Here is a 23,326-nt window from a genome sequence, read left to right on the forward strand (position 1 = left end):
GTACAGCAGCTTGGGATACATCAAGGGAGGTAGCACTCTGAGCAGGGCTCTTGCTTCAAACAGGTCAAGGGACAGAGGTAGAGGTGTGCAAAGATCGCTCCTGCCATGCACACACACACACCCTCAGGCCCAGACACACCCAAGTCACATCCATGCAGCTGGGGAACCTGACAGGGCTGGTCCTTGCCACAGAGGATGGGGTGAGGCTTCATGCCTGGGCAGCCAAAGAAAACCCACCCTGCCCTGCCTCACAGGCCTCCTTCCAGCTGGCGTGTCTCCAAAGCAGGCCTCTGTTTTACTTCTTCCCAGCCCTTAGCAAGAGATGGGCCCCAAGTTCTAGAACCAAATCTCAGCCTGCCAGTGGACTAATAAATAGGGAAGCTGGAGACAAATACAGAGACTGACTCAAAGTCAACATGGGTGCAGAGGGCCCCTGGGAGGAGGGGACGGGCGCTAAACACACCCATGCCTATGGCTGTCCAGGAAAGGGCACAGGGCCCAACAAGAGGACTCCTGGAGGTCATCAGGCTGTTGCTGCTGCTTCCAGTGTTCAGATCTATCTTCTTGAAGATGCCAGTGAAGGCACCAATGCTTCCTGACCTGTTCCAGGGGCCCTTGTGGTAGCTGGGGCTCTGTGGGGGGCTCTGTAGTTGTAGCAATACGTAGGGCCTGGGTTCGGAACTTGGTCTCTGGAGTATCCTGACTCCTTCCTCATGGAGGTCTGCATGACCCAGCCTGGCTCCAGGAGGCTACCAGGGCCTCCCACGGACAGACAGCTCCCACGCACAGCACGTGACTACATGCCAGGCATGGCTGTGGACACTGCAATCATTTATCCCATGACAAAGCACAGTGACCATCCTCAGTGCAGAGGGGACACTGAGGCACAGAGAGGCTAGTGACTTCCCATGGTCATGCAAGCGTGACATATTTCAGTAGTAGTAGTAATAATAATAATATCATGTCAAATAGTTTATTAGGACTATGCCCATGCCCCTTCTTAAGCCTCAGAAGTAGATAGGACTATCTTCTATTTCCGAAGGATGGAGCCTAATCACTCTCAGATACAGAGTTTGACAGCTACAGGCCACACATTCAACCCAGGCCCATGGTCCTTTGGGGCTGCCCTTCTTTTTGGGGGGGGAGGGAGACCAGTCTTGCATCCACTAGGTAGGTTCAGGGCCCTGAATATACACTGTGGAGTTTCCAGTCCTCCTTCCCCAAAGGGAAAACCCATTCAAGTGAGGTGAACACAATACCCAAATGAGCAAAGCCAGTCTCCCCCACAGCGGGGTGTGGACCAGGGGGTGGAGGCCTGGATTGGTTCTCCTATGTGGAGAACCAGCCTGTACCGGCCAGGTGGGTGCTCCTTTGTCAGAAGCTGGAGATGGGACCTGGAACTTCTTTCTGGAGAGGAACCATTAGGCAGGATGCCGCAGCTGCCATCCAGCCTGTCACAGAGCCCTCGGGAGGCCAGAGGCTGTGTCTCCCTTCCTCTATCACATGCCTGTCCCCAGGTGCCCACTTAGCAGTATGGCACTCAGGGCAGAGCCTGTGCTCAGAGCTGCTGGGGCTAAAGGGCCCTGCCAGAGGAGGGGCAAGTTAAACATTAGCTCCAATGGCCCCCCGCGAAGTGAGTCACACTCCCCACAGGGCTCTGGGCTGGGCAGCTCTGGGGGCAGTGGTGTTCCAGGTGGGTGACCACGCTGCTGAGGCCCGGGACTGATCGTTGGGACCAGTGCAGACGGATGCTTCCCTTCTGACTCCACTAGGACTGTCCTCCTGCAGACATCCCCAGGCACTGCCTGACCTCAGGGAGGGACCAGGGGCCTCTCCCTTCCCAGGGCATACTCCTCAGCTGGGGTGGTGGCTCCAAGGTCAAGGTTGAGCAGGGTGAGCCGAGATAGCCCTGTAGGATTGGTGTGGAGAGGGAAAGCGTTGTGCTCAAGGTCACAGATCTGGGAATGGGGTTAGGGCAGAGGTTTCCCTGTCTCCTGAGGAAACTTTGGGCTTCCAGTTCATTTTTGTTTGAGGCTGGGGGATCTCAACAGCCTGCCTGTCTTGACTCCTGACTTGGTACCTGCCAGGCTCCAGGGCTAGCAATTAGCTTTGCTCATTGGCTGGCCAGGGTTGGGGGAAGCTGGGTCCCAGGTGCCCAGACAGGTGTTTCTTCTAACTTGAAGGGGGAGTTCGTGAGTGCCCCCTACCTGGCTTGTTGGCTTGTCTATGGGGAAGGCAGCCATGGGGCCTTCTCCAGATGGCTCTTCATGATCCCAGTTCTAACTGCTCTGCTCCACAACGAGGAAACCAGGGCATAGATGCTGCGAGGTTTTCCTAAAATTACATGTTTTTAGGAGAAAGTGTTCTCTTTTGTTCTGAAAACAATATGCCACCACACCCCTAGTCCTTTTGCTTTTTTAGTCCCCCCGCCCCCAGAAAGGGCCTTGCACTTTTGCCTGAGCTGGCTTTATCTTCCTGTCTTTGCCTCCCCAGTATCTGAGATTCCAGGTATGTGCCGCCGTGCCCACCTGTAATTGTTGTTTACTCATGGTCGTAATTGACAACACTATTTCCAGTATCCATATTAAAAATATTATTAAGAGAATTATCAAATGATGAAAAGTTATTAGGACCCAGGTGCTGGCGGCTCACATTGGTTAATCCTAGCTACCTAGGAAGCTGAGATCTGAGGATCATGGTTTGAATCCAGATTAAGCAAGAAAGTCTGTGAGACTCTCATCTCCCAATCATTTACCCAAAAGCTGGAAGTGGAGCTGTGGCAAGTGAGAGAGTGCTAGCTTTGAGCAAAAGAAGCTCAGGGACAGCCTATAGGCCCTGAGTTCAAGTCCCATGTGTGCACACACCTACACAAATGATTTTAAATTATTAAAAAAAAAATCCAAGTAACACCCCCCCCCCCCAAGCTCATCACCTTAAAAAAAAATCCCAAGCTTTTGCCCTGGATTCTATTTGCAATGATGTTATAGGCTTAGCAGCTGCTCAGAACAAAAACAGAACAGGAACAGAACTGATCTGTTAAGGGTGACATTCAGGTCAGCTGCTTGGGGCTGGGGATCCCCCAGATTTCCATTCTAGCTTTTCTGGAAAAGAAGCTGCCAGTCCTTGCTCTGGGAGATTCTGGAGCCTGAATCTGCTCTGGGGTGCCTCAGAACCCCGAGGGAGGGGGAGAGGGCAATCCCTTGCCCACCTTTGACTGGGAAATACTGAAATTCCCCTGTCCTTGCTCCCAGGGGGATCCCAGGGGCTTCCCAGTTCTGATAAGCCATGCCCTATGGACTCTCCCTGGGGAAGTGACCTGCACTTGCTGGCATTTTAAATGTGTGTCCAGTCATTTAAAGAATGATAGGTGAACACCCATTTAACAACCATTCATTTTATTTCTTTCCTTTGGCAGTGCTGGAGATTGAACCCTGGTCCCTGTGCCTACTAGACAAGTTTTCTACCATTGAGCAACACCGCAGATACTAGCCATTCAATTTAAGAACTAGGATATGCAAAATACTTGGGAAAGAATCGTGCAGTGTTCCCTTTCGTCCTAAGGCTGTCCTCTTCAGCAAAACAAATGCGATGCTCAATTTTTTCTTGTTTAGCAGAATCCCTCTTATCCAGAGTTTTTACTATCTATTGTTTCAGTTGCCTGTGTTCAACTATGGTCTAAAAACATTCCGTGGAAAGTCCTGCAAATGGACATTTCCTGAAGTTTAAATCGCACGCTCTTCTGGTAGTGTGATGAAGTCTTAGCACCATCCTGCTCAGGACACAAATCATGTCTATTTGCAGAGTGTGCACTTAATACATGCTTCCTCCTTGCCAGTCACTTAGCACTTTCCACTAGAAGATCAACTCTGTGCAGCCCAGTGCTCTAGCCAAGTAGTCCTTGTTTTTCTTAATAATAGCTCCAAAGCACAGGAGTAATGTAGCTGGCAGTTTTATCACAGTGTATGTTTAAATTGTTCTATATTATTATTATTGTTGTTGTTGTTGTTATTTTGGTGCTGGGGACTGAAACTGGTGCCTCTTGAATGCTAAGCACCTGCTCTCCTACTGAGCGACACCCTATCCTCTTTATTACTAGTTATCATTGCTAATCTCTTACCTAATTTATAAATGAAACTGTTTGTTTGTTTTGTGCCAGTCCTGGGGCTTGAACTCAGGGTCTGGGCACTGTCCCTGAGCTTCTTTTACTCAAGGTGAACACTGTATTACTTCTGCTAGAACTCTACTTTTGGCTTTTTGGGGGTAGCTTATTGGAGATAAGAGCCTCATGGACTTTCCTGCGGGGGCTGTTTTCAAATCACAATCCTCAGATCTTAGCCTCCTGAGTTGCTAGGATTACAGATGTGAGTCACCAGTTCCCTGGTATAAATTAAACCTTATTACAGGTAAGTATAGGACAAAAATGTAATATACAAGGCTAGGTACGATCTGTGGCTTAAGATATTCCCTGTGAGTGCTTAGAATGTTTCTCTGAGGGTTGGGAGATGTACTGCTGCTTCTCTTGGTAACTTCTTGCAATTTGTGAATCTTGGCTGGGGTGTGGCTCAAGTGGTAATGGGCTTGTCTAGCAAACTCAAGGTGCTGAGTCCCAACCCATTTCTATATTAAAAAGGAAGAAAATAAGTTAGCAAGCAAGAAACCAACCAAGAGCACTGCTGAGACCATTCCTGATCCTGAAGTGTGACTGCTGGTGCCTACACTCCGCCTGCAACTCTCAGGGCAGCAGAGGCTCCACATCAGGTTTGACCCTGGAGACCCAGGGTCCTGGACGCTTAGAGGTGCTTCATCTAAGCTTCTCCCTGACTTTGCCTCCCGGGGACACCCTGGGTGGTGGTTCTGATATTCTCCAGGTTCTCCTGGCCTTCCCAAACCAGGTGAATGCAATTTCCCAAATCCTAACTGAGTAGCAGCCACGCCAGGCATGAGAGGATAACGAGGTGAATAGAACATTCTTTCCTCCTCCAGAGAAGCAGGGGGCCGGGCCGCAGGCTTGGATACAGATCTCCCTGCCTCCTTACCCAGTATTGGCCATAGGGTACATGGGCAGCACAGTGCAAAGCTGTTTCCTGAGCTGGCACACCAACAGCCTTAAACTCAAAGGCACAGAAGCCCATGGAGGCTTGGTGCACAGCTTACAATGCACAGACAGCCCCACGACCAAGAAGCACCACAATAAAGTGTGGGTCATACGGAGTGTGAGAGACCCTTAGAGGTCACCCGCTGAATCTCCTCAACAGCATCTGTGTTTACTCAGTCTCTCAGACCAGGGAGAGGGGAGTCCCCAGCCCCAGTCAGTCACTTGGATCCTGAAGGGTCAGGTCGTTCAAAGCTCTGGCCAATGACATTTCCTCCCCTCCTCCAGGCTGCCTTTGCTCAAGCCCCTTCATTTCTTTTGTGGACTATAAAGAAATGTGTGTGTGTGTGTGTGTGTGTGTGTGTGTGTGTCTTCATTGCTAGACTGGGGATGTTCTGAGATCAGGAACTGAGACAGTGTTATTGGTGTCAAAGCTACTTGTCCACAGTTGCAGGTAAAATGATATCCCCTAAAAATATGGCACCCCTGAATGGGATTTTCTTTGGAAATATGGTCTTTGTAGCAGACACAGTCACCTGGATTAGGTGAGCCCTACCTAATGTGTGTGTGTGTGTGTGTGTGTGTGTGTGTGTGTGTGTGCACGCTTCTGCATGTGTATGTACATGCATACGTGTGCCTTTCTGGGGTTTGAACTCAGGGCCTAGACACTTTACCTTTGCTTTTTCATTCAAGGCTGGTGCTCTACCACTTTGAATCACAGTTCCACTTCTAACTTGTTGGTGGTTAATTGGAGATAAGTGTCTCACAGACTTTCCTGCCTAGGCTGGCTTTGAATCTGGATCTTCAGATCTGAGGTAGATAGGATTATAGGTATGAGCCAACGGTACCGGGCTTCTAATATTTTTATTACAAGAAGAAAGAAACATAGACATGGAGGATGCCGCGTGACGTAAAACTGGAACAATGCAGCTGCAGGCACAGGAGCTGCAAGGCTTCTCCTCTTGGGCCTTTGGTGGGAGCCTAGCTCAGCCAGTGCCTGGTGTAAGGCTTCTAGTCTTCAGAACTGGAAGGCAATAAACTGCTGTTTTAAAGGCACCTGCTAGCAAAGGCAGCCCTAGCAAATGGACACAAAGATGTAGCACTAAGCACAGATCTAGCACTAGATGCTGGCATCTAGTAGGTGTACTCTCTGCCTTCAATGAGTTCACTGGAAACTTAATTTACTTTTCCTTGCTTGGGGAGTTGTCTGCATACCAACCTCCCATATATGGGGGTTTTCACATTCACAGAGAGGGTGGGCTTTTAGATACCTGACAGTCCCCTGGTTTCATCAAGTGTGGGGTCAGGCCTCAAATAACCTGGAATGCTTTTCCTCCTCTGCTGAGATGCCAACCCTGACCAACCATGAGAACACTGGCTAGGTTCCGGGAGACTAGGCTCTCCTGGCTGTACCAGGTATCCAGGACCATACTATCAGTGTGTGCAGGGTCAGTGACCAGGCAATCCCTTTTCCTTTTTCCTTGGAAAAGAACAAACAGTTCAGGGTCCTGCCTTGGCCTCTGCTGAAAACTCTTGGGCTTGCCCACACTCACGAGGATCATTCAGGGTCACTAGGAGAGAAGTCACTTGATTTCCACCACCTGGAAGGAAACAGAACAAGATTTCAGAATGACATTCTCCCTTCACAGAAGGGGAAACTGAGGCATTTCTCTGCAATCACATAATTCTCTAATGGGCAGAAGGGGGGCTCAAGGCCAAGTCTCCAGCCCCACCTAGATTCCCTTGCCTGGCAGCCTCACTGCGATGTGAGGAAGTTTTCCTGGAGGAAGGGGTGTGTAGGAAGGAGGCACCCTGGCAGGCTGGCTGGATGCTTGCGGTTTCTGCTTGACTGAGGCATGAGGTCTCAGAGCTTGAGGGCCCCGAAGACCACTAGCTTGGATCAGCACCAAGAGAGGCTGAAGCTGGGCATGGAGGCCAATGAAAATGCAGGTAGCTGTGCTGGCCTGCCATTCATCCAGTGCCAGAGTGGCAGGGGACTGGGCCTGTTTCTCTATAGGCAGGAACTGCAGCTGCTCATGCATGTGTTGCTGATACTAGGGCTTGAACTCAGAGCCCAGGAGCTGTCCCTAGGCTTTTTCTCTCAAGATTGGTGCCCTGCCACTTGGGCCACACCTCCACTTTTGGCTTTTTGCTGGTTAACTGATTCTCCAGACTTTCCTGCTTGGCCTAATTTTGAACTGCGATCCTCAGATCTCAGCCTCTTGAGTTGCTAGGATTACAGGCGTGAGCCACCGGTGTCCAGCTCCACGCTCTTTGATTCTCGAGTGAAGACGATTCCTCACCTCACACTCAGCCGCTGGCAGGTTCCCGGATGGGAAGCACCTGGCGCGCCCTGGGCCCAGAGGGAGGCCCTTCTGCCTCAGGCCTCTTTAGGGCTCTAGTTCCAGTCACCTATGTCCACTCTTCCACCCCACAGCCTGGTATCAGGGAGCGAGATGGGTGTCTTTGGCACATTTGGGTTTCAGAGCCGTGGACACTCCCGTTTTTGCAGGTTCGAGTCTCAGAGGCTCCTCTTGGGAGGGGCTGGCTTTCTATGGGGCTTGTTTGAACGACAACTCCTGTTCATCTCCGTGGGGTCTGGGGGGGGCAGGATGGGGTGGGTGGTCCTGACCCCAGGGGGGAACCTAGCAAAGGCAGGAACTCCCCTCCCACCATGCTGCCTGCTGTCCAGGTAGCCGGGGCGGGGGTGGGGGGGTGTGGATTACGATACTTGCTCTAACTTTTATGCTTCGTTTCCTGCTCTTAGGTTTCTCAGGATTAAGTCGATTTCCAGGCAGGGAAATCAGCCTGACTCCAGTGCCCGGGTAACCCCCGCCTGCTCGCCCAGCCTCACTCCGGGGCACTCCGGGCCGAGACACGGCGGGGAGAGGCGGCCCAGCGCCAAGCTGGTCCGACTGGTTCTGAGCAGGAAGTCTCCCGCCCGGGCCCGGAGCCGCCGCGCAGCCCGGCGCTAGCCCCGGAGTCCCGGAGTCCGTCGGTGCGGCCCGCCGCCCCCGTGCCCGGGTCGGGCCCGTGCCCCGGTGCGCGCGGGGCTTCGGGTCGGGCCCGTGCCCGGGCGCGCGCGGAGTTCCGGGATCGGGCCCGTGCCCGGGTGCGCGCGGGGCTCCGGGTCCGGCTCGCGTGCTCCGGTGCGCGCGGGGCTCCGTGCTCCGGACGGCGATCCGCCCTGCTTTGCTCTGGTCGCTCCCGGGCTCAGATCGGGGGCGCGGGGCGCGAGCCGGGTGAGATAAGCGGCCATGTGACCGCACCTGGCGCGCGGGGCGGGGCCGCAGGTGAGGCGGCCGCGGCGGACGGGCGGGCGCGGAGCACTGCGCGCGGAGCACTGCGCACGCACGCTGCGGCCGGGGGCTCGGCAGCATGTCGGTCAGCAGGAAGGACTGGTCGGCGCTGTCCAGGTGAGCGTGGTCGCCGGCCGGGCTGTGTGGGGACCAGGGCCGAGACCCGAGGCCGGCCTGGGGCTAGGGTCCGCGGCCAGACTTCGGAGCTCCTCTCCCTCCGAGCCCCTCCCCGCCGGGGCCTGGCACCGAGGCTGGATCGAGAATGGGACCCCTCAGGTGGCAGGGTGGAACTACTTACTCCCCAGTCGGCACAGTTCCCCGGGTGGGAACGTTTTGATGGGTCAGGAGTTGCTCCTCAACTTCATTCTTGAGAGAAGCTATGATCGACGGGGTACAGAGTCCCAGAGTGGCTCCTGGAGGTGTCCCTCGCCTCCTTTTGGGAGTAAGAACGGGATCAGCCCTCCTTCAGGGCCAGTTGAGCAGGGATCTGTGAATGGGATCTGAGGGAAACCGACCCCCCCCCCCTCCACCAAGGGAGACCCAAATTCTGAGTTTGGTATTTTGGGGGTGGCATCTGGGCTGGGATCCTTGTGTGCTGCAATTTTACTTGTAAGCCAGGGGTCAGGGGACAGCCTGCAGGGTCAGAGACGGGAGGGAAGGAAGCTCCCCCCACCCCCTCCCCACCTGGTGGTTGGTGACTCTTCTTGGAGCTGTCCCCACCTCTCTGAAACTGCTGGAAGGTGATTCTTTACCTTCTCCCTCCCCCCACCCCCTGTGTGCTAAGGAACTGGAGGCTGATGTAAGTGGCTCAGTCCTGGAGCCCTGTTCCTTTCCTTCCTCAGGCTCTAGCCAGGGTAAAGTTGGCCTCTTGGATCTTTTAGGTGGGTGTTTGGGCCTGTAGTGGGGTCTGGGCTGGCGCTGCAGGTGCAGCCAGCAGCTCTCTAGAAGCTTGAGTATCTCAGGCCTTCCCAATCAAGACATCCTTCACACTTTTGCCAGCACTTAGAATCCCTCATTTTTTTTTTACTGTTCCTCTCGGAAGGGCTTGGGAGCCTCTCCAATGTCCGATTCAATCTCTGCCCAGCAGCTCGCCCTCCTGGGGCTGGGGCCAGCACAGGACCCCAGCCTACCCCAAAACATAGTTGTCTGCTAACTCCAGTGCAGAGGCCCAAGAGGTCTTACGGAGGGGAATAGTAAGCCTGAAGAACGGGGAGAACCAGTGCTTGAGAAAAGGAGCCCAGGTTGCCTTAGAGGTCAGACACACCCTAGGGAAGGTCTGTGCCGAGGGTGGGGCTGAGAATCGAGCCCTTGGACTCTGCCTGTGGGCCAGTGGGGTGGGGGTGTCTGGACACATCTGGGCCGATGGAGGCCTGTTTAGCTATGTGCGTAGGGCCAGCTGTGTGGGCGAGCGTGTTTATGGCCTGTGTAGTGAGATGCCTTGTGTGCTCTGTAGATTCTTGTGTTGCTGAAACTCGAGTATGTTGAGCTTGAATGTTTATTGAAGATCTTCCTATCATATTAGGTTAAAATTCCATACCACACAATACTTCTTCAGACGTATCCATTTTTTTGGTGGGTTATGTGTGATTTTGTGCGAGAGCATGTTTAGGTATGTTTTTTGGTGTGTGTGTGTAAGTTTTAAATGGGAGTGAATGCCATTGTTCACACAGACTTTTGGAGCCTTGTGCCTGCAGGGGTGAGGCCAGGTTCTCATGGGATGTCCAGGCTAAGTGGCAAGGAAGCCCTGGGGAGCCAGCTCTGCCCTAGGGGCCCCTGGCCTGGCTTCCAGCCCTCACCGAACCCTGTGGGCAGACACAGCTGCTGCCAACAGTCACCCTGGTGAGGCACCTGGAACAGAGGACCGCTCCCGTTCCCCGAATGAGCAACAAGCCTCAGCGGGCTGCAGGAAAGGCTGTGTGTGAGTCACTGTCAACGGAGCCTCCCAGGCTGGGGCAGCCCGAGTGGAGGGTGCGAGGAGGAGCAGCTGAGGGCCAGCCTGCAGCCTGGCCAGGGCAATACATAGAAATCCAGATCCTCTAGCCTTGGGGTAGGGGCGATGGTCAGCAGCCTTGTCCTTTCCTCCCTGGGCTGACCTGGTGATCTGTGAGGCCAAGCCTGTCTGCAGGGGGTGAGGGCTGGGTCTGAGAGCCCTGGCACTAGGCAGACACTGGTTAATCATTTCTCTGCCTGGTCTTAGCAGCCCTCCCACCTGCAGGTGCTTCCCTAGGGTCTCCCAACACGGGAGGTCTGGGTTAGTTGGGACCTCAGGTCTCCTGCAGTGATACCCTCAGTGTGTGCAGGGGGGAGGCTGAGGTCTGCCCTCTCAGGTGCTGAAGAGTGGCCCAAAGTCATGGCCAGGTCTAGCTTCCTCCTTCGTTCTCTCCTTACCAACTCCTTGAGCCCCAGAGCCCACAAAATGCCTCACTATCTTCTCCCTGCTCTAGCCAGATCAGCTGAGCTTTGATCTACTCCAATGGGATTCAGATGGGGGATACTAGGTTCCACTGCTAAACATTTAACAACCACTACACTTAAGCCCCTGCTCTTCCTTGTTGCAGAAGAAGTTAGAGTTCAGAAAGAAAACCCCAGGGAAGGGGGAAAAGCAAGCTTTCTCCAGCAGAGCCCAGGGCACATATCTTTCAGATGATCTTAGCTGAAGAAGCTCCCTAGCCCCAAAGGAGTGAGTTGGGGATTGGGGAGGAGCAGCAACTCATGAGACAGAAATGGAGGGAACTGTGTTCTTGGTGCAGGCCAGGACGTAGAGGCCAAGGTTGTGGTGGGAGGTAGGGAGTGAGTCGCCTGGAGCTGTTGGGGCCTCTGGGTTCTACCCAGGACCTGGATCTGGGGTTTGAAAATGTCTGATTTTCCTTAAACATTTCCCCTCCCTGAACTTGTGCCTTCTGGCCGAAGAATTTGGCATTATCAGAGTCTCTTCCTCCATTCCCACCAGATTCCCTTGTTCCTTCCCCTGAGTATTCAGCTTTTGGGGCTTCCCAGAAGGTGGGGCCTCCCTCTGGTTTAGGATCAGCCCTTTAGCATCCTTTTGTGGAAGTTGATATGGAAAGCTGACTTAGGTTGAAGTCTGGGTTCCTCCCCCCCTCCCCCCTCCTCCTCCCCCCCATCCTCCTCCCCTCCTCCCCCCCTTCCCCCCCCCTCCCCTCCTCCTCCTCCTCCTCCTCCTCCTCCTCCCCCCCCCCCCCCCCTCCTCCTCCTCCTCCTCCTCCTCCTCCTCCTCCTCCTCCTCCTCCTCCTCCTCCCCCCCCCCTCCTCCTCCTCCTCCTCCTCCGGCTTGAACTCAGGGCCTTGCCACAGTTCCTTAGCTTTTTCACTCTAGGTAGGCACTCCACCTGTGGCTTTTTGCTAGTTAATTGGAGATAGAGTGTCTTAGATTTGTCTGCCCAGGCTGGCTTTGATCTATGATCCTCAGATCTCAGCCTCTTGAGTAGCTAGGATTACAGGTGCAAGCCATCAACACGCCTGCCCAGCTTGGGTTGTTTTCGCTTTTGTTAGCTGCACTTCCTTCAGAATGTTATTAACTCCTCTGAGCCTCAGGTTCCTCAAATGCAGAGTGGCTTGAGTCTAAAGATTAATATCCACATTGTTTTAATACACCTAGGACAGTGTCTAGCGTTATTGTCAGCACTTACATTTTAGTCCCCTCCTGTATTATTGTATTGATTGGTTTACTTTTTGCTACATTTCAATATTAAGACCTGTTCTAACAACCCTCATTTATTATGGGGTTTCAGCTGCTGCACCTGCTGAGGTCCCTTCTGGGGACTGACCTTCTGCCCTTCCTTCCCTTTCATTTCTGGCTATTTCCTCATCTTCAAGGCCAGCAGTAATCTTGGCTTCTTGGAGATAAAATTCCTGCCCTGGGGTGTGTGTGTGAGAAAGGACTCGTGTTTTGTTAGGTGTCAGGAGTTGAAGGCAGCTCTGTGATCTCTGAGTGGCGGGGCAGTGACCATGTCACCTCGGGTGAGCGCTGGGGTCTTGGTGTCAAACTTGGGAATTACTCAGGGATAGCTGGGCCCTATCTTCTCCAAGCTGGCCCTGCCAGGGAAGTGAGTTGCTTGCGAGGACCCCAGGCTCAGGCCGATGGGATACCATAAAGGGCCCCACGGGAGGACAAATACATATGTGGGTCCTCTGAAGCTGTGTGTGGGAGCCAGGCTGCTTGGGTCAGAGAATCCCAGAGACTGCAGCCACCCCTGCTGTACGCATGCTCAGGGGAAGGAGCTTTTGACATGCGGGCCACTTTCCTCCATACATGGACTCTCTCTTACGAGTGTAAGAGCTGTCTCCAAACTAGATATAGAGGAGAGAGCTTTCAGATGTGGTCTCGGATGAAAGCCAGCAGAAGATGGCGTTTCTGTCTGAATGAAGACAGCTGAGGAGAGATGGGACACCAGGCCCTGGCTCATGAGAGACCATCAGTTTGTGAGTGGTGAATGAATGAGTAATGAAGGAAGGATCTACTGACAAATATTAGAGAGCTCACAGGGATCCAGTGGAGGTCCAGGGAATCCTTTTACGCTCTGTGTACAGTGCTACAGGTGGGGCTCCGCAGTGGAGCTCCTGTCTATTAAGCAGAAGGCCCTGAGTTCATTGCCTGAGTTTTATCGCCAAGGTCGGGGAAGCCTCTGGCTGCGCCCTTCTCCATCTGCACCAGGTGAGAGAAAGGTGTGGATTATCATCAAGCATAGCTGCCCTGCAGGTCACTGCTGGCTCACACTTATAATCCTAACTACTCAGAGGCTGAGATCTGAGGACCACAGTTCAAAGCCAGCCTGGGCACTTAAGTCTTGAGATGTTGTCAGTCCCAGGGAGGAAGAGACCAACATTTGTTAGTTGGCATCTCTGTCCAGCTCCCTTGAGGGCCTATTTATGGCTACCCTCTTACACACCCAGTTCCCCTCCCCCTTCCCCGCGGGCTCTGTACTGCACCCCTCTCCTCAACATCTTCACCACTGGCTCCACCATCGGGCCCCACCGCCTCTCTTTCTCTTGAGCCAGGTGTGTCAGAGAGGCCTCCTCTAGCTCACTCACCTGTCCCATTGGCTCATGACACCTGGTGGATGTGCCTTTGCTCCAGGGCAGTTTCCTTGCTCACTACCTCCCCTCTCCTTCAAACCATGCTCCAGGGAGACCTGGCGGTCTCTTTGTCTTCTGTGTTCTGGCTCCTAGTATCCTGCCTGGTCACAAGATGCTCAAAAAATTAGTGAAGATTGTCTCTATTGATGTGATATCAATGTGAGGGGGGAAAAAAAATCAGAGTCCTTGTGTGTTTCATCTGCCTCATTTTAGTAACAAAAACTGAGGAAGAGAAAAGGAAGTGATAGCCAGGTGGAATTGCAGCACTCGGAGGTTTAGAAGGGAGGATTAAGAGTTTGAGGCCAGCTTGAGCTACAGAGCTACAGTCTCCCCCTTCTACCACCCACAGCAGCAGGAGCATCAGTAACAACAACACAGGGAAAAATGACTTGTCCCAGGACTGTGGGACCAGAACCACACTGCTGTCCCTGCCTTCAAAGACAGTGAGGGATTTCTCCTCCAGGAGGCCTATAGTTGCATTTTTAGGTGTAAAAGTGTATAAAATGGGTGCATTTCCATGATTTTTGTTTTCTCAGAAAACAAACTCTTCCCTAAATCAAGGAATGGCTACCCTGTGATACCCTTCAGGAGAAGAGAAGCTTTAAATGAAGACAGGCAAAAGTTGGTCAGCTGCTCTGGATGGGAACATGGAGACTTTTTTTTTTTGAGTCTTCTGATTTGAGTCCCAGATCACTGAGGTTATTGGAGAGAGGTTCTGGGGAAGGCTCATTCTAGCTGACCTTCTCAGCCTGCTGCCCCCTCCTCCCCGTTCACAGACTCCCGCCTCTTGGGGTGATGCCCAGCCCATTTTATTTTATTGTATTTTAATTTTAATTTTATTTTTGCCAGTTTGTCTCCCACCTCCATTGCCCCTATTGAAGTCCTGTTTGCCCAGAGGTCTGCTCCAGGTTCAGTGTTTGCTGTGAGCCGGTCCTGATAATCTGCCCCAGAGGAATCATTGTTCCTCTGCAGAGCCATTTCTGAGTTTTGCTTGGCCGAGTTGCTGGACCTACCTCTGGACCACCAGATTGTAGGTTATCGTTAGAGACTCTGTTATATTGTTTTGTGACCGTGTCAGTTGCTGACACGGTCAGCAAAGCCCATTGTAATTGCAAGCGTTCATTTGCTCTTGGTTTGATGGGCAGGGTGGGTGGAGGGATGGAAGGGAAGATGGGCTGATGGGCTGACGGGAAGGTGAGTGTGCACATGGCAGTGCAGGTGCATAAGGATGAGAGACGTTGGTGGGTAACGGGATGGGTGGGTATGTGGATTGACAGGTGGCTGGCTGGATAGATGAGGGATTCAAGGAGGTTGGTTGGCTGGCTTTGAGAGTGCTTGGTTGGCCCCAGGAGTGTGGGATCAAATGCTCCTCTGGACAAGCCAAAGTTCTAACAGTGAGAGAAGTCACCTTTAAGTGAAGGTGTGTGTTGGATTTCTCTAGGCATAACTGGTCTTGTTTGTAAGTCTTAACTTCTGCCCCTGCCACCAAAGGCAAAGCATTTTTATGGGGAATTGAGTCACTCTGAGGACATACTTCTGTGATTGTCCGTCAGGGGATATGATCTAAGAATCTCAGGACTGAAAAGAGAAAGGGATTTGTCAAGTTTACCTGCTTTTCTTCAGGCAGGACCATACCTACCTTTCCACATTCCTTGCCACCCCACAGAGGGAGGGCCTCTCCTCACCTGGAGCCCAGACTGAAGTCCAACACAATAGGTCTTGTCTGGGGGTGATTTTGACCCTGGGGGATTTGGGAGAATGTTAAAAAACAGTTTTTGGTTGTCACAACTGAGAGTTGTGGCTGACAACCAGGGACAAACCAGTATAGCTTCTACGCATAAAGTTCTCTGACTGGAATGTCAATGTGTTGAGGAGAAAGCTTGACTTACCTCAGATCTATTTAGCTTTTGTAGGAACATAATACATATATAATATGAACCACATCGCTAATATAATTTATTTTCTAGTAGTCAATATGAAAAGTAAAAGAAGCAAAAAGAATTTTAATCAAAGACTTCAGTTGACTGGGTACAGGTCATTGTAATCCTAGCTACTCAGGACACTGAGATCCAGAGGATCACGGGTTGAAGCCAGTACAGTTCAGGAGACCCAGTTTCAACAGAAAAAGCTGGATGTGGCGGTCGGTATGCACCTGTCATCCCAGCTATGGTGGGAAGGGTAAATGGAGGATCATGGTTCTTCTGGTCAGCCCTGGTTAAGAAACAAGATGCTTATCTCAAAGAATAGCCATGTGAAAAAGGGCTCACATGGTAGAGGGCCTGCCAAGCAAGTGCAAAGCCCTAAGTTTAAAACCTCAGTGTCACCCCAAACCTTATGCCCCGATGTATCCAAAAGCTCATTTGCACACATAATATCTACCATTTGAGAATGGTCGTGGTATGGCACCTGTGTGGGCCTTGACCTCCTGGGCTCATGTGATCTTCCTGCTTCAGCCTCCCAAGTAGTTGGAATGGGAGGCAATCATAGTTCAGCCACACAATTCTTTTATTATTTTTCCCCCCTTTGGTGCAAGTCCTGAGCTTGAACTCAGAGCCTGGGCACTGTCCCTGAGCTTTTTCACTCAAGGCTAGTGCTCTACCACTTGAGCCACAGCTCTACTTCTCAGATTTTTTTTTTCCTTTTGGTGATTAATTAGAGATGAAAGTCTGATGGAATTTCCTGCCCTGGCTGACTTTGAACCAAGATCCTCAGATCTCAGCCTCCCGAGTAGCTAGGATTACAGGCATGGGCCACCGGTGTCCGGCTCAGCTAAGCCTTTATGTCTTGGTTTTCATCCTGGGTTTTTGAAATCCAGTGTGTATTTTACTTACACCACCTCTCAGTTTAGATGGTAGAGGTGGAGCATTGCTCACATACCTACAGGGCGGTGTGTCTTCTCCCAGCCTGTGGAAGGGTGCTCAAGTATCTGGAGGCCATGTTGATTCTTACCTCCTTTCCCCCAGCCTGGCCCGGCAGCGGACTCTGGAAGATGAGGAGGAGCAGGAGCGAGAACGCAGGCGGCGGCACCGCAACCTGAGTTCTACCACGGACGATGAATCTTCTGGGCTCACCCAGAATGGAGAGCGGCGGGCTACAGAGAGGTAGTCGGCCTGGGGAGGGGCCCTGGGTATCATTTCCCCATCCTGGGTGACGGAGATGGACGCAGCCGGCCCCCGCTAGATGACGAGCAGAGCGGCTGGCTTGCCACGTGAGAGTGAGGCCCAGGTGTGTGATGATAAACTGCTCAGTGCCTCACTGTTCCCCAGCGCGGCTGGGCTTCCCGCTCTCCTCACACTGACCGTGTTATTGTTGGTTGAGACATTTGTGAGCTCATGCTCGGCTGGAGATTTTATGGACGTCACTCACTCAGTCTCACTCAGTCCTTACAGCAATCCTGAGAGACAGGTATTATTTTTACAGTTGTAGAAACTGGGTCAAAGGGTACTTAGGTGACTCACTGTGTGTGTGTGTGTGTGTGTGTGTGTGTGTGTGTGTGTGTGTGTGTGTGTGTGTGTGTGTGTGTGTGTGTGTGTGTGTGTGTGTGTGTGTGTGTGTGTGTGCTTGAACTCAGTCTGGGTATTGTCTCTGAGTTTCTTTTGTTCAAGGCTAGCACTCTACCACTCCATTTTTGGTGGTGAATTGGAAGTAAGCTTTTTGGTAGTTAATTGGAGGTAAGAGTCTCACAGACTTTCCTGGCCTGGCTGACTTCAAACCGGAATCCTCAAGTCTCAGCCTCTGGAGTAGCTAGGATTAGTACGATTACAGATGTGAGCCACTGGTGCCTGGCAATTATCTGCTTCTGAGGGCAGGAATGGGCGGTGGGGGTGTGGAAGTGTGCTATCTAGATTTTGGGTCATGAGGGAAAGGAAGAGAAAGGCCCAGAACTGTCTGAGTACTGCCAATGTGGCAGGACTGTGCCCTTTATTTGGCCAGTCTCTGTGTCTCCTTACAAGCCTAGTTTGCAGATCTGAAAACTGAGTCTCACACTGAAAGTAAACTTGACTGAATTCACACAGGGAGCAGGGTAGTCAAAGGAAAAGAATCTCCTTTTCTCTTCTGTACTGACACATTTTTGGCAGTTAATTAGAAATAAGGGTCTCATCGGAAGTGGCGCTGTAGCTCAAGTGGTAGAGCGCTTGCCTTGAGCTGAAGAGCTGAGGGACAGCGCCCAGGCCCAGAGTTCAAGCCCCACGACCGACCAAAAAAAAAAAAAAAAGAAATAAGGGTCTCATGGACTTTCCTGCTGGGGCCAGCTTTGAATCAGGATTCTCAGATCTCAGCCTCTTGTACAGTGAGCATTACAGGCTTGGCCAAGAATCTTTTTCAGATGGAAACCAAGCCCAGTAGGTCTGGGCCAGTCCCTGATCTGGTCTTGTTTTCTTTCACTTCCCAGAGAAGGGGTACCAGGTTATGTGTTTGGGGATGACCCGAACCTGTGTCTTCCAAGTAAAGGACAAGAGTGTGGGGGTCGTACTTCAGAATACTTGAGGTTCACCACCCAGCCCCTGACAGGGAGCTGCCAGCGACCTCTGACAGATCTTGAACACTCTGCTCTCCATCTTAGCTCTAAGGGACCTGGACTGTGTTACTCTTTTTCTCCCCCCCTCCCCCCCCTTGGGCCAAAGCATGTGGAGAAAAGTTGTTCCATCAGTTTTGGCTGATAATGTCTGAATGTAGCTGATTGGACCTTACCGGGATTTGTATCCTTTTTAAAAGCATGGAGTGCTTGCGCAAAAGATACCTTGTATATATAGCCGTGAAATGTGAGCCTTCTTTAGGTGGTAGGGGGAGGGGAGGAAGGCCAGGGCCTGGCTTCTTTGACCTGTGCTTATTGGTTTGGGGCCCGGTTACACCCCTGGTCCCCGTTATGTCTGAAATCCTCTGACTCAATCTCTCACCCTGTCTTCTAACTCAGGCTGCCCAGTGTAGAGGAAGCAGAGGTGCCCAAGCCAGCATCCCCAGCCTTCCAAGAAGAGGTGGAGGACATCCAGACCATCCTCAGAACGCGACAGGAGCGGAGGCAGAGGCGGCAAGCTGTGGAGGCTGCGCAGGCCCCCATCCAAGAGAGGCCGGAGGCAGAGGAGGGGCAGGAGAGCGCAGGCCCCGAGCAGCCACAGCAGCGCCCCCTTGTGCCCAAGAGGGACTTGGAGTCCTTGCCTCGCCGGAGACTGAACCGGGAGCGTTTAGGCCCTTGGGCCCGGGAGGAGGAGGAGTGTGCAGAAAGCCAGGAGCCAGAAGCAGGGAAGAAGGAGCTCCAGGAGAAGAGTTTGGTCTCTGAGGGATCCCCTGTGCCAGAGAAGCCAGCATCGCCTGCCACGAGACTGGCCGCAGAGAAAGCCTGTGTTTCCAAGAAGGGGGTGGCCGCGGAGAAAGGGTCCCCGGATGAGGGGTCGGCAGCCTTGGCGAAGACAGGTGGCCGGGAGAAGTTGGTTCCAGAAAAAACAAGTGTCTCAGAGAAGTCATTGATCTCCGGGAAGACATCTGTGTCCCAGAAGATAGAAGTATCAGAGAAGAGATCCAGCCTGGAGAAGAAGCCACCTGAAGAAAGAGCGGGCATCTCCGAGAAGACACCAGAGAGGAGGCTAGTGTCTGAGAAGGCGTCCATCTTTGAGAAGGGGTCAGTCTCAGAGACAAAGGCAGCTCCAAAGAGGGCAGTCATCACAGAGCAGCCCCAGCCTCCCCCAAGAAGCCAGGCCACCACCAAGGAGCCCAGAGGAAGAGCTCTCCCTGGGCCGAGCCCTCCTTCCTCTGCAAAGCCAGAGCCTCCGACTGCAGCCTCCCGCCTCCCACCGGTCACACTCCAGGTTGGCCCTGCTCCTGTCCCTCCCCCTCCCCCGCCTCTGGGATCATCCCAGCCATTGTCAGAATAGGGTGTCCGAGACAGGCAGGGTTTTGGAGCTGAAAGGAGTAGGTCCACCCATACTGTATCCCCAACTGGGACCTGGACTCCAGGACCTTAGCAGCCTCGTGGAAGGCCTCAGATCCTTCCAGAAACTTTCCTACAAAGCTCCGGCTGGCCCCGTGGGACTATGCCAGCTGCCCCATAGCAGACCCAGCAGAGTGACGCAGGGCGGTTTCCTTGTTCCCCACTTTCTTCAGTGCTTGGGAAGGCCAGGCCACATGGCGGCTTGGGCCGGGGGGCTGCTTGGGCCTGGATGGTCACTAGACTCTTCTCCAGGAAGGTGAGTTCTTGTGTGACACATCCCCTGCTCCATTCAGGTGAAAATCCCCAGCAAGGAGGATGAGGCAGACACGTCTTCGCCCACCCAGATCACCTACAGCAGCTCCCTCAAGCGCTCTAGCCCCAGGACCATCTCTTTTCGGGTGAGAACCAGGGATCCCTTCCTTGTCTCCAAGTCATTGGGGAGCAGGCCCAGGAATACAGCTTCCATTAAGCGTTAGGAGCCTTAGGTTATCCTGAAGACAGATCCTTTGTATAGAGAGGGGCTTTTCCCATGGGTGGCCCAAACCAGGCCCGACTTACTCAATAAAACAGAGGTCAATGACTTAGAAGGTGGGCATGAATGCACACGAGCAGCCCCACCTAGTGGAAGCAACCAGAACTGCAGGAATATGCCCCCACTTGGCTAGGCTGTGGGAGCCAGAATCTACCTGCCTTCATTGAGTCCCTCTCCTCAACCCAGGAGGCACCAGTAAGGTGGAGCTCAGCAGGGTGGTCCTAGTGCCCTCTGCTGGCCCCTGTCCCTGCCCCACAGTATAATTGATGAGCATAGGGAGCCTCATCCAGCCTTTGGATCACCTACTCATTCATCACTTGACTCTGACTTGTACTAATATGTGCCAGGGCCTGGGGAGGAGCTGAGGCCTGAGGCTGGCTGGTGCCCATGGGTTTTTGGTCAGTGGGGAAGCAGGGAGAAAGTAAGTCAAGTGGTAACAGGTTCCCTAGCAAGTTTGGTGGGCGCCTAGGAAAGGCCTTGGGACCCAGACTGGAATGTGGAGACAAGGGCTTTCCTGAGGAGATGAGGGCCGCTAATGAAGGCTGATTTCTTTGGTGGTAGTAGGGGGAAGTTGTGAAGGGGGAGAAAACATACTGAGAACTCAGTATGTTTTCATGGAGAGGAGCTGTGGAATTTCCTGGAACCTCTAACTTACCAACACCTTGCTTCTCATTTCAGATGAGCCCTAGAAAAGACAACTCGGAAGCAACCTTAACTCGCAGGTGGGAGGCCTGGAACTTTTGGCACTGTCTTGTCTGATCTCTCTCTTTTTTTTTGGTGCTATGGGGCTCACACTCAGGGCCTTGTGCTTGCTAGGTGGGTGCTCTACCACTTGAGCCATACCCCTAGCTCTTTTTGCTTTAGTTATATTTTAGGTAGGGGCTTACATCTTTGTCTTTGACTGTGATCCTAATATTTACACTTCCTGTATAGTTGTGAGAGCAGGTATGCAACACCAGGCCTAACTTTCATTGGTTAAGCTGGGGTCTGTGATGCGGTGGTGGGCATGTTCTCTTTGCTGAGTTGGTGGGTCTGGCTGCCGGGCCTTAGCTCCCAGACAGGCAATGTCTCATCCAGTTTGTCTCCTCCTGTCTTCCCATCCCGCAGTGCCAGTGTGAGGCTACCAGCCAGCACGGTTAAGCTAGGCGAGAAGCTGGAGCGATACCACACGGCCATACAGGTAGGGGCTCTTCCGGAGGGGCGGGGTCCCTCGCCGCTGGGGCTGGTATGACCCAGGGACCTCGTGCTCCCGGCTCAGCAGTTGGCGTTTCTGTTTCCAGCGATCAGAGTCCGTCAGGTCACCAGGCTCCTCCCGTGCCGAGGTCTTTGTGACTCCTGCAGGAGTAGCCAGCAAGCGCCACATCTTTGAGAAGGAGCTGGCAGGAGGCCAGAGCCGGGCAGAGCCAGCCTCCAGCCGGAAGGTGAGGGGCAAAGCCTACCTGGGGCTCTCTAAGCGGATGAGTTCTGATGTCTCCAGAATGTGAGCCTCGGCCTGGGCAGTGCTAGAAACTGTATTTTCACACATAAGCATTGGCAGAGCGTGGCCTTAGCATTGGTGTCCCTGAGCCCGGCTCCTTCTAGCTGGGCGCATTGCTCCCTGTGGAGGGCGCTGTCCCAGCTGAGCATGGCCTGCGCTGGGGGAGGGGAGAAAGGGGTTCTGTTCCTGTGCCGGGGCCTTGGAGAAAGTCTTCCTCTTCCCAAACCCTGAGATGGTGCCTTTCTTTCTAGGAGAACTTGAGGCTGTCTGGGGTGGTGACATCAAGGCTCAACCTGTGGATCAGCAGGACCCAGGAGTCTGGAGAGCAGGACCCTCAGGTACCCTGTCTCCATGGTGGTGCGATGATGCGGTCAGGAGGGACAACCCTCAAGTGGGGGGTCGTTTCAGAAGTGGGGATGGTGGAGAGGAAGGGTGGCCACAGATTGCCTGCAGCAGAGAAGAGGCCGGGGTCCTTTTACCCTCCAGGAAGAGGGAGGGCACTCTGAGCAGGGGTGAGCCTGGGGGTTCAAACTTCTCCTTAGCATTTCTGATCTCCCTCATAATGCCCCCACTTCAGGAGGTACGGAAAGAATTGGCAGCTACCAAGAGGACTCAGTGGGGGAAGAAATCGGATTCTTCCTTGGATGCTGAGGTGAGTAAGGTGGGACCCACAGGATTATGGGGCACACTGAGAGACCTCCTCCACTAGTCACTTGTGTGTATACACTCACTGGCCTGCCATTGCATAGTCAGGTTCCCAGAATCCCCCAGTCCCTGCATGTTTGACTGTGATGATTCTCTCTTGGGTACATGGATAGCTTGCCGGCTTTGTTGAGACATAGCACCCCTATCTAAAAATTTTTTTTTTCTGGTCCTGGGGCTTAAACTCAGGGCCTGGGAGCTGTCCCTGAGCCTCTTCGTGCTCAAGGCTAGCGCTCTACCGCTTTAGCCATGGCGCCACTTCTGGTTTTTTTGAGGAGTTTATTGGAGATAAGAGTCTCACAGACTTTTCTGCTTGGGCTGTCTTTGAACCATGATCCTCAGCCCCCAGCCTCCTGAGTAGCTAGGATGACAGGTATGAGCCACTGGTGCCTGGTTCATAGCACCTCTTTTTTAAACCAGGAGATTTGGTTCTTCCACCCACTGTAGGTGTGAGGCTTGGACAAAGGGATGCTTCCCTCTCAAAGATTCCCTTTTCCTTCCAGCCTAGGAACCCACTTCATTTGTTCTAATTGACCTCAACAGGTGTGACAAGCCTGCAAGACAGAACGTCCCGGCCCTCTCTTACCCCGGCCCTCTCTCGTCCAGGCCCTCTCTGGGATGCTGGGCCCCTGCCTCTCGAAGCAGCACCCTCGTCTCTCACTGCCTCCAGTCCCATCTGCCTCTGGACCTCAGGCTGTGGCTCCTGAGAACCAGGAACATGAGTGACAACTCAGCCACCTCTTTCATCCACCTCCTTCCCAGCCTTGGCACTTTCCTGTCCTGTTGAAAGCACAGCAGGTCCTGGTCCCACTGGCAGCCAGGATCTGGCACTGGGTCGCTGGAGGGAGTCTTGGTGGCTTCCTCAAAGATAACTCCTTCCGGGTCAGGGTGGGACCATTTCTCAAGGACTCCCAAGGTCATCTGTCTCATCTGCTCTTGGCTGGTGCTCTGTGTGCCCATGATGTCGCCTTACCAAGACGTGGACCTTGGGACCTGGTTCCAGCCTGCCAAGGCCCTCCGACCACATTGGGAAGGAATTGCCAGGCCTGGTCCATTGCTCCGTCTTCCTGCTTTGTGTCCCTTCCCTTCCCTGGCCTGCTGCGTTGTCCGTCCAGGAGCTCAGTGGCTTTTTATGGAGTCACTTAGCCTCCCTCCCCTTGTTCAGAAAACCCTATTCTCAGGAAGAATCTGTTAAAAATTCATT

The 23,326-nt window shown here is 53.0% G+C and overlaps 1 protein-coding gene and 1 long non-coding RNA gene across 2 annotated transcripts; one reads left to right on the forward strand and one right to left on the reverse strand.

The window, feature by feature from the left end:
• Positions 1-5,998: 5,998 nt before the first annotated feature.
• On the reverse strand, positions 5,999-8,823 carry LOC122126769. Its single transcript, XR_006151003.1, has 3 exons — positions 8,690-8,823; positions 6,646-6,693; positions 5,999-6,116 (listed from the first exon to the last, which is right to left on the reverse strand). It is a non-coding gene; the product is annotated as an uncharacterized LOC122126769 (long non-coding RNA).
• Lad1 (ladinin 1) lies at positions 8,300-23,326 on the forward strand. The gene is made up of 11 exons (XM_042701264.1): positions 8,300-8,508; positions 16,449-16,586; positions 18,401-19,289; positions 19,705-19,809; positions 20,622-20,665; positions 21,051-21,123; positions 21,224-21,364; positions 21,672-21,758; positions 21,998-22,072; positions 22,666-22,711; positions 22,746-23,326. The coding sequence occupies exons 1-10, from the start codon at positions 8,471-8,473 to the stop codon at positions 22,669-22,671; spliced, it is 1,596 nt and encodes a 531-aa protein (XP_042557198.1). The 5' UTR covers positions 8,300-8,470; the 3' UTR covers positions 22,672-22,711; positions 22,746-23,326.

The sequence above is a fragment of the Dipodomys spectabilis genome, unplaced genomic scaffold, assembly GCF_019054845.1.
Source record: "Dipodomys spectabilis isolate Male_0828 unplaced genomic scaffold, ASM1905484v1 ptg000288l, whole genome shotgun sequence".
Lineage (NCBI taxonomy): Eukaryota > Metazoa > Chordata > Mammalia > Rodentia > Heteromyidae > Dipodomys > Dipodomys spectabilis.